Source organism: Streptopelia decaocto (genome assembly GCF_964273445.1).
Source record: "Streptopelia decaocto genome assembly, chromosome: 8".
NCBI lineage: Eukaryota > Metazoa > Chordata > Aves > Columbiformes > Columbidae > Streptopelia > Streptopelia decaocto.
The window spans coordinates 17091660-17105150 of NC_138662.1; the positions used below are offsets into that span (position 1 = coordinate 17091660).

The window sequence follows — 13491 nt, forward strand, 5'->3', positions numbered from 1 at the left end:
ATACAGCTCTCAAAACATAACATGGCATTTTTATGAAATAGAGTATGACCTAGAAAGACAAGAGATTTCCAGACTACATGAGCTGACAGTCTAAAAAGGCATAAACCAAACCAATACAGAACAATACAATACAGAACAGACAGGCAAATGGTCATCAGAGCTGCAATAGAGCTGTACACAGGAGGGGAGGCCACTTGCCATTTATCAACTGGTTGGCTGTTGTGTGAGCAAGGGCACACAACAGGGCAAAGCCAGGAATGGATAAAGGAAATTACAGTACTATTCCTACGGATATTAACCCAGGCTATGTCAGTGGGCGTCCTTTAAAAATGGCGGGGTTGAATATCACACATGAGTATCTTGAATGCTTTCCTAAATTAAATCAATTCAGTTCCCAGCATGACACTACTAACATATTGGTATTTTAATTTAAGACAGGAGACCTAACCACACCTTGTACTTAAGGCATTTACAGGAAGAAGGGATGTCCGTATATTCCAATTTCCTATGCTAAGATATGGTAAAAATCTCTTCGCTGAAATATGTTGTACCATGTAAAAGATCAAGTTCAGAACATAGAAGGGTTGTATTAGAAGATAAATGTAGATGAGTTTTCATGGTTTTCCCCAAATTATTACCCAAGCACTTGCTGAACACTCATCAAACCTCTCCAGGGCTTTAGTAGATACAAAGTTAGGTGTAATGAATTTCAAGATGACTTCAGGTTAAACCATATATAATGAACTATGTAGTTTATCTTGGCTACAGAACTCCCCACTAGTTTTTAACCTTTCTTTTGCTATCATCATCTCTCTTTTGTCCTTGTTCTATTAAGTGTTTTTATTTAATAACCTGTAGCTCAGTTTTAGTATGATTGTTTTCCTTATCTCCAGTACCCAAGAACTCTAATCAGTGTAATCCAGTGTATGATAAAACTACACAGGATGTGATTTCTTTGAAAATGCCAAGGTAACATGAAAAAGCTAAAGAAATCTTCTAATTTATTTAACTCATTCCCTTCCTTGGCAGAACCAGGACAGTATCTTTCAGGAGGAAAAGTAAGGAAGGTGCACGGGCTGGGACATGGCAGCACCTTCAATGGCTCAGCACTTCCAGTTCATGCATTTCATTGAGCTGTGATGGGTTACAGGGCTCTCAATACTTGTTCTTTGTAGAAACATTAAGACGCACTTTGAGGAAGAAAAAGTTATTTGATTACTTTTTTTTTGTGAAAAGGCTACAAAGTTTCACGAACAAATGCTGTGATCAAAAAAGCAGTTGCTTCAAGGTAAGATCTTATTTGACTAATATCTCATTATAAAAATCAAGATATAATTGATTACCCGTGACCTTCTTCCCAGAGGTTTTTGAAGCCATCAGGAGGTGTTTGCTTGTTCTTGACTGTGATGTTAAACTAACGGGCCCATCCTTCTCATTTCCTTCACTTAGAGAAAAACGCCAGACCTGCAAGTCCTTTCTAATTCCTCAAAAACTGATGGCTTTGATGTGGCTGCTCTGGCTCATAGCTTCCTACATCCTTCTCAAAAGACACACTTTACACATGAAGCCTTAAAGTGTTTTAGGAGCTGTGTCCTCAGGAACATGTGCACTCAAAAGCCCCTCACGGGTGACACGGTGCCATTTCACACGAGTGCCCCTGAGGGGGCCAGCACCACCTTCTCTGCCACCTTTAGCCAGGGTTTATTCGCTTGGTGGCCCGTGGGACCTGGAAAGCTCATCCAGTGCAATCCCCCCGTGGAGCAGGAACACCCAGATGAGGTTACACAGGAAGGTGTCCAGGTGGGTTGGAATGTCTGCACAGGAGACTCCACAACCTCCCTGGGCAGCCTGTTGCAGTGCTCTGTTACCCTTATTGAGAAGAAGCTTCTTCTCATATTTAAGTGGAAAATCCTGTGTTCCAGTTTGTACCCATTGCCCCTTGTCCTATCATTGGTTGTCACCAAGAAGAGCCTGGCTCCATCCTCCTGACACTCACCATTTATATATTTATAAACATTAATGAGATCACCCCTCAGTCTCCTCTTCTCCAAGCTAAAGAGCCCCAGCTTCCTCAGCCTTTCCTCACACGGGAGATGCTCCACTCCATCATCTGTATTGCTGTGCGCTGGACTCTCCAGCAGCTCCCTGTGCTTCTGGAACTGAGGGGCCCAGAACTGGATGCAACATTCCAGATGATACCAGCGCAGAGTAGAGAGGGAGTCCAAGGAGCGAAATACACGCCTCACGCTTTTAAGATCCACAGACAATGAAACCCGAGGCGACGGACGAAGCCGCAGGTAACGGGCGCCGGCCATGACGGACGGGTCGAGACACGCCCCGTGCGCCGCCATTTTAACCGGATCCCTCCGTGCTGGGCGGACCCGCTCGCTCCGTAGGTGCTGCCTCGTCCCCGGCCACCCTCGCCCAGGTGGGTCCTGGCGGGGGCCGGAGCTCCTGGCCTGAGCGGCCCCGGGTGTCTGTGGCGAGCGGTGGGTCGGAGCGGAGCCGCCACCCGGCCAGGGCTGCCCCGGAGGGGCGGGGGAGCCGCCCGGCGCTGGGGACGCGGCCGTGGCGCCGGTGAACAGGTGTGCGGGGGTGCTGGTGCTCGTGTCTGAACGTTTTATGATCAGTTTTTTTAAGTTAAAAGCTTTTTTTTAAAAAAAAAAAGCTTTATGATCAGTTTTTTTAAGTTAAAAGCTTTATTTTTTTTTTTCCTTCTTAATTCTGGGAGTTGTGTGCAGAGCTGTGCAGCTTTTCACCTAGGAGCACCAGTAGTCTTGGCATAGTTTATTACCGGGCTTTCTGCCCGTTTATTATGTTAACTTGTATTTTGAGAAAATATATATAGCAGTGTTACAAACCCAGTTTTAAATATGCAATGGGTGGAATTCGTTTGGAAGATGGTAAACCCCTTTGTGGGTGATGAACGGCTCTCGCTGGTGTGTCCGGCCATACATCAGCTCTGGCTTTGGGCCCGTGATGGGGAGTTATATCTATTAATGGTTCTGGGTCTAAGCCTATGTTCCCTGCCAAAAATAGTGTATTTGTCTCATTTGTTTTTTCAATGCAAATCACTAGTAGGTGCATATTCACCTTCCTTCATGCTTGACTTTGGAATAGAAAATGTTAAATAAACAGCTTTTTCAGCACTGGGATATTAAACAGAAAAATGTATTTATATGCTGATGTAAATAGTCCCTTTTAAGTCAAGGGATTAACCATGACTATGAAGGTTTTTAGGACTGTGTGAGTCTGTCCATCTCCGTCTCCCTTGGGGCCAGAACAGTGTCTAGTGTAAGTAATTTAAACAAGCACAAAGGTCTGCTTGCATTTACTATTTGTGAAACACTCTTTTGCTTGTAACTTACTAGAGACCAACTGTTTGAATCGTGGGGCTACATAAACACAAATATTATTGAAATGTTTCAATATGAAAAGTTCCAGTTTGAAGAAAAAATATACCTAAGATGTCATATGATGGAGGGGGTTTAGGCATCTTGAGGTGGTTTGTGTGAATGGAAGGATTAGAGGGCCCTTTCCACTGCTGCTGCTCTGTTTTTGATGTAGGAAACATTGTGTAAGTAATGATCAAATCAGTGTGCAAATCAAGACTTCACAAGGTAAATCCTGATAGGAATCTGTTCTTCCAAAGATAAATATCTTCCATTGTTGCTTAACTTTATGACCTACGTTCTTGATGGTTTGTCCTTGACTGACACTAAGCCTGTGTTTTCAGTTGGAGCTGTTGGTATCTTCCTTCAAAACCTGGTCTAATTTGCTGTTAGCAGGCTGGCTCTTAGGAAAGTCTGGTGGACTTCATGAGAAAACGGTGAAGAAAACAAAGTATTGCTTTCTGTGTCTTACGTGTGATTCTGACTATGGCCGTGTCTGCAAATCCAGTAGCTGTCGACCTTGTTAAGTGGCTTTAACCTTTCCAACCTGAAAGTTGGTATGGTAATGAAGGTGAAACTTGGCCTCTACTTACTACACACTAAACGTTTGTTCCAAAATATGTAGTGTAATTATAGTCAGCACAAGACTGTTACCAATGCTATGGTTCCTAAGTTTCATTTTACTTATAACCAAAAGGTATAAAATGAACTAGTGTTTCTGGGAGCAGCATGGGATAAATTTCTAATATCTGAATTTTAAATTTTATTTACAGAAAACTTTAAGACTTAAATTAATTGCTGCTGATTAAAATGGTTAAACATCAACAGATTTCATCAAGTTTTCCTCAATGAATGATTATATGCTTTTTAAAATAGACTGCTGCTCTAATCCTTTATGAACTCATGCATAAGGTAACTGAATTTCTAGTTCGTTCACAGACATCTATCTTTTTGTAAATTTTGTTAAACTTTTTGTCCCTTTCTGATTGTGGGAATTAAACTGTTCTCTATGAGCAGCCACACTTATATTTAACAAAATGGTTTCAGGTTCAAAAACATCCAGTAATTAAAAGGCGTCTGTGCCTGAACTGAAGCACCAAACATAAAGTATATTATATAAATGTGAGACACAGTCTTGTGAAAGGATTTTTGCTGAGTTGATGAGCACTCTGTTTTCACAGGGCAGGTGAACGTTGTCCCCTGTTCTGGTTCTACCTGTCTTTGGAGATCGACAACTGCCTTTTATGTTCAGGGCGCATTCACTTTCTGTTAAATTTGGGTGAAACTGCAGACACTCAGCAGGATTGAAGGGATGTGCGAGGCTTCCCGTATCAGTCACTTCACTTCTTACTGTTCTGATTCTCCAGCTTCAGACATCTCTTAATTCACATTGACTTAAGCAGCCCTCCAATAACTGAAGTGCTTGGTTTGAGTCTTATCATCCTAAAGAAGAATGCTGCATGTGAAAGAAGATAATTTGTCTCAGAAGTCTCTGCCAAGTGTCTCTAGATGGAGTGGTTTCTATTGCAGCTGTTCCATATGTTTCTCTTTTTCTATATTAAATGTTAAGCTGCTCTTTAATGGAGTTGAATGTTTTCCAGTGGGCGCTCAATAAGAAAGGATAATAAAAAATGTGTATTAAAGATTATTCTCAAGCATTTTTAAGGAATGAGGAAACCTTCATTGTTAAAAATAAGGACTGACATAAAATTAGTAATTTTACTTTAAGAAAAGGCAGCGCTGAGTACTTGATGCATAAAGAGAATGTTTCCAAGACAGTGTCAATGTTTACATTTTTTTTATCCTAATTCCTTTGTGCTAGCACTCTGATGCAGCTGATATACATTCTATACTCATAAAAAGTATTTTGTAGTAGTATTCTTATCTTTTGAAATATGGTTGGGGTTTCATTATAAGCTTTTTTTATTGTCCAATCCTGTATAAAGTTTTTTATCTGTGTTTTTTTTTCCAGTGTAGTCTGTAAGTGTCCTTACTGATTGAGAAGCTGAAATTATTTTTTGCGTGTGAAAGCTGGAAAATGTTCAAAAATCAATATCAGGTAAAACAGAAATAGTTTTATTTTTTGCCCTCTTTCGTTTCACCTCTGAGAGAACTCAATTAAAATGGCTTATTCCGGGGGGTGGAAAATCCAGATACAGAAACGTTTTGTACTGTTTCATTATTCGGTATTTTAATGTAAATGTTATGGAACAGCAGGTAGATGCTGATGCTGTCAGGTCTAGAATGGACACCAGCGTGCTGTTACCAATGGCTTTTTGTTTTTATTGTTGTGGGGTGGGGAACTCAACCCGGCTGCTCCCACCCCAACATGGGAAGTATAATCAGAAAGGGGGTTGGTTTGTTCTCTTGGTCCAGCACAGGGTTGTGACAATGCTGGTCACATCATTCACATCCCTTTCTCCGCACCGATCCCCTCCCGGGAGAGCAGCCCACCCCAGCTGCCAGATGTGCTACATCAGTACCCAAAACTGGTATTTCTGATGCTATTACCTGGCCTATCTCAGCTTTATATGCTATTTCTGATGCTGCTGCCTGGGTGCTGTTGGCTTTGCAGGATTGTGCTCCCCAAAAGATGCCCCATACTCCCCTCTGACTGATGGTGACATTTCACAGCTTCTCGTTGCCCCTGGAGCACCCAGGAGATCCAGCCCATCCACTGCGGCACTGAGTGACTTCGCTCAGCTGCTCCTATCAGTGTGTGTTCAGCATTCTCTTCCGTCATGTCTGGTCGTTTTCTGTGTCGCGTTCAGTTAGTTTAACCTCAAATCAGGTCCTACTCGAGCACTGAATTATTGAGAAAATGTACTTGTAAATATGCGTTAAAAAGCCAATTGTTTGTTAAGATTTGCTACAAGCACATACAACTCTGCAGTCGAGAATCCCTTTTAACTTTCTGAGAGCTTGATCCTTTAGTGGTTAAATATGTCAGGTAACTTTCAAACTGATAGTATGCCGTATTTTTTTTAAATCCATTATAAATTTAAAAACTATTTAATAAGTGTGGTTTATGTAATGCCATTTTGAATCTCCTAAGAACTCAGTAAGTCTAGTAGCTGGGATTAGCAACATGACTGGGCAGAGGAAAACACCTAATTCATATACAGTGCAGCGTTGATGTTCTCTGAAAACATACTTTGAAGAGCATTTATTTTGCCGGCAAGGCTGCTCGCCCCTCTTCCTCATTCTGACTTGTTTACAATAGTTTGGGCAGCTGAGCATAAAGAGAACCGGGGAGTGCAGGGAAGGAGGAATGAGAAGGGAGTGGTGGAGTTGTAAGGACGGATTAGGTCAACCATGCTACTCAAAAAGATTCTTATCAAACTACAGGCTGAATACAGCAGCTGTCACATTTTTTGTGAAAAATATTGAAGCAAATAATTCCCTAAGCAGAGATGATAAAGCTGCCTCCCCGAGAGCCTGTGGTTAGACTCTGGGATGTTCTGTCTAAGGAGTTTTCACCTGGCAGTGGCATTCATAATCTTTTCCCAGTATTAATTTGATGATGCTTATGACGGCTGCAGCATGAGTACAGTCCTTACCTCTTTATGGTGAGATAGGTAGGATCGGATCTGTGGAGCCGCTTCAGTTGGCTCAGAAATGTAGAAAATGTTTGTGGTTTCACAAACTGGTCAAATCAGGTTGCAATTTGGTAACTCGTAGGAAAGTTACTGGGAGATGTCTTTGACATGCTCACATGTGTAGACAGAGCCAAACATATGCACATATGTAGACAAATTGTGTATATTTTATTTGCATAGGAAATCAGACAAAATATCCAATATGCAATACGTTTTTTTCAGTGTGCTTTAAAACTGGCTTCATTTGGCAAGCTGTAGAAATAACCCATACGCAAATATAAATTACTAATCTCCAGCATGTTGTTAGAATTTTTACGATAATTTTGCTTTTTAGAGAATGACGTTACAAACAAAATAATTAAAATATTCCATGGTATTCCTTCAGCCTTATGTGCTGATCCTGTAATAAAGCCAAATATTGACTATATGGATTGCTATATTATTTTAGTCTAGAAACTGTTATTAATATTCTGCCATCTGACTCATTGATAATGCTACTGTGGTAACTGCCTGATGTGAGGAGGGATTGTCCTTATGGACTCACCTCAACTGTTAGTGGTTCTGGGCTGAACATGTGGTTGGATCATGTATCTTTAAACCATTTTATCGTAGGGTGGCCCATTTGTTGAAATATTCAGTGCTCAAGGCAAGAACCCAGGAGCAAAATGGAAGATTTTTGGCAGCCCATCAGCTATATGGAAAGTAAGTTTTTAAAGAAACTTACAAAACTTCAAATATAAAACAGAAAAATGTGAATGAAGCTTTAAATTAGATGGTAATGAGGGCTTTGACCTGGCAGAGGAGTTCTCGCTTGCAGTTCTGCCTTTATGACAGACTAAATTAGTTCTTACGCCTGCTTGCAGACTGGCTTGGTCACAGCATAATTTTATAGTTCAAATATTTAGGAAGTAATTTTGCTGTTCTGATAACCGATGGATCGGGCTGAGCCCATAGGATCACGAGTCCTGTTTGTCAGCAATATTTGTTCCTTAAATGTATAAGTAAATGACATATTTCTATGGATTATGTTATTACCATCATATTTCAACTACTGTCATACATGCAGTGCCACCCGTCATCTGTGATTTTAAAAACAAACAAGTAGCTTTGCATGTTAGTAGCAGGGTTGGCTGTGAGAAGAGTTCCATCAGGATGCTTATGTTTGTTTGCTGTTCCTTTTTGTAGGAATATGATAAAGAAGTAAAGGGCTTTGTTTTTGTACTTGAAGGGAGCAGTCAAATCAACAAAATGCAGCTGCCAAAGGAAACCAAACAAACTTGTAAGTATCAAAGAATTAAATGTCTGCGATGCTGTTCAGATTATTAAATCGGTTTTCTATTGGAATGCAAAGCTTACATTATTCTCCCTTACTTTGCGTGTAATTCAGCATTAGCAAAGTGGTTTTTCACTCACTTTTTAGCAGCAGACGGATGGCTGGCAAATCACTTCTGACTCCATCCAGCACTTGAAGCCAGTAGTTCTATTGGCTTTACAGAATGTGGGATCGTTTCTGTCCCCTTTCTCATTTTACTTTTTATAGTATTTTTACTTTTATGTAGCAAAAATTAAAGTAAAATGTATCAAAAGTAAAGTACTACCTATTTTCCCTAAATTCTGAAAGATTTCTTGAGTTTGTTCCCTCAGTTGAGCTCCTTTGTTATTGTTCTAATATCAGAAGCCTCCACTGAATATTGTTATAATGATCTGGATTGCATTTTGGGTTTTTTTTGAAGTTGTTTCATAAGCTGCACATTGTCACAAATGTGAGAGCAACCTTCATACAACTGTAAGATAATGTTGATAGGAAAACATTATTTTATAGTTCCTATGGGATATTTGGTGTCTACATACTCTTGGAACAGAATGTAGAATTGTAATTTAAAAAAAAAAAATCCTTTTATTTTCATGAGAATTCCACCAAAGCCACATAAGGGACTTTTAAACCAACACTTTTATTGCAGTTTGAATTGGTTTTCTTCAGGTTTTTCTTGTGTTCATATGTTGTGTGAACATTGGGAAATAGTGTCACAGGAGCTTATCTGGATGGTACACAATTGAAATGCTTGATGGTGAACTGTGTATCTGCACGCACATTGCACATGTATTTCATTTTTCTCCTTGTTTCTAGTGGGACTGATCCAGCAATTTCTGACACTTCAGATTCTTGTGCCACTGGGACAAGACTTCTCTGCTGAGTTACTGTAAGACGCATTAAATTTCCTCAAACACTTAATGTAAATTGCATGTCTGATTGCAGCCATTAATTGCAGTGGCAGATTTTGCATTAAAGCATAGTGACTTATCAAGTCAATAAGAAGTAATTAAGCTAATGAGATCATTATTTTTTGGATGTTTTAAATAGTGACATTCCTTTGAAGACAGAACAAGCTCTAAAAATCACACATGAAGTTGATGAAAAATTTGAAAAAATGGGACATGAATTTATCAAACATGAAAATCTGGGCTCGTAAGGGTGTCCTGAAAATTCATAAACAATTTATAAATAACTATACAATTTATAAATAACTATTCCAGGACCCTTTGGTTCAGGGCAAAAATAAATATATATTCTAATAATCAGGGGAGAGAAAAAAGCAACCAAACAAACGGTAAAAAGCTCGATCAATTTGGAATGCTCAATTGGTATAATTAGGTCCATGCTGTAATGAAAGACATCCAGTTGAAACAGACCTTTTTTTCATTAGTTTGATGTGAAATGATTTAATACAGTTTTAAACTTGGGCAACTGTCAGTCTTTGGACACCATTCCCCCCCGGTAGCACCAGCTGTATGTGACCAGCACAACCTACTCAGCTTTGTAGCCACTGGAACACTGAAGATTTGGATTAACAAGAGAAATATGCCGTCAAAAACCCTGCAGGAAAATGATAGGTTGAATAATATGCAATTAAACTAAGTACAGTTAATTCAGATTTGTATTTTTGTTTGTCCTTCTGTAACTTCGCATTCATCTGTACCCGCAGGTGTCAGCTTTTCTTGATTGTCTGAAGGTTCTTGTGCTGGGAGGAAGGGGAAACAACTCTTGTAGGTTTAAGTCAAAGAGATCAAAATGAGATGCTGAGAAAATAGCATTCCAGCTATACTGTAGTAGAGAAATAGCATTCATTATGATGTGAATAATCTATTTCATAAATTTAGGACGGTGTGTTATTTAATGTTGCTGGGTAGTTTTGTTATCTTCTGTACCTTCATGTAAGTAGAGTCATCTTGAAATATTTTGTTATTTTAACAAGGAATATGCTAGTGTGAATTGAGTCATATGTATTAAAATTCTTCCGTGGATTTATAACAATCCATGCAGGTATTTTAGTCTCAGTGGTTTGTGTTAGGGGGCTTTTGTGACCTGCAGCATGTTGGTAACATTATATATTCCACTGTGGCATGCTGAATTTCTACCACGAAAATCTTCAAAGGATAAACAAACAGGATATGTCACACAGTGAACAGAAATCAAGTACATAGATGTACTTCTCGTAGGCATTTTGTAGACAGATGACAGAGACTTAGTGACAGGTACAGGAATCCAGATTTTCTATGGTGTCGTATTGAGTTGGGTTCTTTTGGGTACTTGCCACCCATCTATGCCTCTATAAAAACCTTTGCTCTGCTTCTACTTTTGAAAGGTATCAATCAAGGAATTTGTGATTCTTGGTTTTGGTTGAACAGATACAGATGGGTACCAAAATTTATCTGAAGAACTGAATATGTGCTCCACCCAGAACAGTCTCAGACATTGAACTCTCCTTTCCTTCAGTGCTTGTAGCTTGTGTTTAATGTGTCATTTGCAGAGGCTATTTCATTGGATTTTTTTTTCCCTCGGGTGTTTTGTAGCTGTAATTTCTCATTTCTTCAGTTATTGAAGGGGAGAAGTCAGAATAAGTTTCTCATTTTTGTAACAAAGAAATCCCCACCTTCTGTTAAAAGCTATAGGTTCAAAGTTTGTCAGTGGACACATTTCCCAAGGTGAGGAAGGAAGAAAGAAAGGACAGTGTTGGGGCTGAAAAATCATCCTGAAACACTGAGAAATTGCTTACACCTGGAGATCCAGGTGGCTAAAGAATATGAATGTTATCTTCAATTATTTTGATGATAATCTCTTTTGCAGTATCTTGGGAGAAAGTTAAAAAAAATAAACCCCATAATATCCTGCTAGAGTTAAACCAGAAAACTGGTGTGGTATCTAAATCTGTCCAGTACATAAAGTCTTAGGGTCTAAGTAGCCTGCAGAGGTTGTGAGCTGCTTGGAGCAGAACAAGAGAAGTTTTGATGTCACTACAATTGCTAAGTACTATAATATACCAACATACTAGTAGTAAAGCTTTAGCAGATGATTCTATCTGGATTTTGATCGGGATGCAGAGAGATTTCCATTAATAATAAATTGCATGGTACTTTCTCTTTGCTTAGCAACATCAATGAAATACCTGCTTTCGTGTTTGGTAAACTTCCAGTTTAGGTCATTTATGAGGAGAAAAACACTTTCATTTTAAGAACAAGTGAGCCTGATAAATGAAGCATCCCTTCAATAGTCCAGCATCATTTTTTCTAAGTTCATTTTAAGCCTTGAATTGAACATTAACAAACGGTTATAAATTCTTACACATACAGAAGCAAAATGAATAGGTAATCCGAGAAGATGAGTTTATCTGTACTCCTGGGTAGCTGCTGCCATTTACTTGCAATGTCACTATAGTTACCATTGTGAGGAGAATAGTCAATCAAAGTTGAAGGTACAAAATAAAATTGAAAATTGAATTGGAAGGTAATTTTACTTTCAAATGCTTTGTAAATGTAGATGTTAAGTGTGAAATGAATGCTGTTAATGACCATAGCTGGGAGAGTTGTGCACCTGCTGATCACAGGAATATTATTATAAATGAGGTTGATTTTTCCTGTTGACTACCTCATTTTTCTCAACATAGTCTCATTACTTTTCTATCACATGTCTGACCCTTCGATATAAATACTTGAGCACACACATAATAAAAATACATTAACTCCTACATAGGTTTTTGTTGTTGTTGTTGTTTTTTAATGCATCTTTGAAAATCAAATGTGTGCTGCAGGTGTTTCTTGCCTTTGTAGGTTTAACATAGATTGTGTTTCTGATAACAAAAACAATGGTTGAGTTTCACCACAAGTACTCTTGAGTCAGCTTACAACTAAGTTGTAACATTCGAACTCCCTTTGTCAGAATTAGTTCAGAAAAGTTTCATAAGACTCTTGTTTTAGTTTTATTTTCCAAGAAGCAAAGTAGCTGGGAAGTCCGAAAGTTACAGCAGCTCTCAAATAATGATCTTCTGCAAGGAAATAAATTATTTTACAGAATTTTAAGACTAATTTTGCCTGTTCTTCAAATGCTTCACCTACTTTCACCTGTAGAATATAAATATTTTTGTTTTAAATTTCTTTACTGAAATAAATTTTAAACTTCTTTAGGTGTGATCATAACTTTATGGTTTGCTGCTTTTTGCAGCATACATAGCATCACAAGAAACAGCTTATTTTAGACTTATATGAGAGATTCTGATATAAATGTGTGTATTTTTATCTAAATGAATGTAGTTTGTGTTGCATTTCAGAATGTAACTGAGCTCTATGTTTACTAATGGCCTTTCTATTGCTAAGGTACCTGATAATTTTCAGGAGGGAGAAGGATAAAACTTGTGTTATAATTCACATTTGAAGATAATGTGCTCTGGAAGCTAAATGGACAACAATGTCTTGTGGCTATTTTTAAGCTGAGAAAGAGTCTTTATAAAAGACAGAGGCCTTTTTAGGAAAAGAAATCAAATAATGTTTTCTAGTTAGCAGGTGACAGCGTGTCCCAAGATAGCACAAGCTTCAGAGGCAGAAACAAGTGTGACTATTGGCCTACTGGGTTCTCAGTGCGTACAAATTGAATTCTTTCCTAGTCTGAAGGGCTATGGAAATCCAGTAAAGAGTGTAGACTCTCGAAATAAAATTAGCATGTAAAGTGATTTTATATATGTAGGACTATAGCCACCAAGTTTGAATTTGAGCAAGAGATCTTATTACTCATCTTGTAAAAGTAGTAATTCTTAAATTCTATATTTGCTGTCACTGACATAAAGGTTCTGCATATGAATACTCTTTGTGTTCACCCAAAGATACTTGGTTATTGAATTGACAAAGATCTGTTCCATTCTCTCTTGCTTTTTCTTTTATAGGATAACGGATTTAGGAAATATTAAAAGAAGATTGTATTTATCAACAGTCCACAAGGAGTTGTCTGTAACCCCTCTGCATGCAAAAATTCCTCTGTTTACGATCAAGCGCAATATAGTAGGTACTTTGGGAATATTCCTTGAACTGTGGTTGAGCACGATTTTTTTATCAAAAATGTTTTATGTAAGTTTATAGACCTGTTGAAATTACTGCTTACTTTAGAATTCAGCTCATGCCACTGCAGGGTCCATGTGAATGACCTTTTACTGGATGGTATCAGAGCCGCTTAA

General features: G+C 38.6%; 1 protein-coding gene across 1 annotated transcript in view; it reads left to right on the forward strand.

Annotated features, from left to right (window-relative positions):
• Nucleotides 1-5430: 5430 nt before the first annotated feature.
• Nucleotides 5431-13491, forward strand: part of CFAP20DC (CFAP20 domain containing) — a gene marked incomplete at both ends in the record, with an annotated part of 42897 nt that continues 34836 nt past the window's right edge. Inside the window, 5 exons of the mRNA XM_082060108.1 lie at nt 5431-5451; nt 7604-7693; nt 8177-8270; nt 9120-9192; nt 13204-13318. Coding sequence (XP_081916234.1) covers nt 5431-5451; nt 7604-7693; nt 8177-8270; nt 9120-9192; nt 13204-13318 — 393 coding nt within the window. The remainder of the gene's footprint in view (nt 5452-7603; nt 7694-8176; nt 8271-9119; nt 9193-13203; nt 13319-13491) is intronic.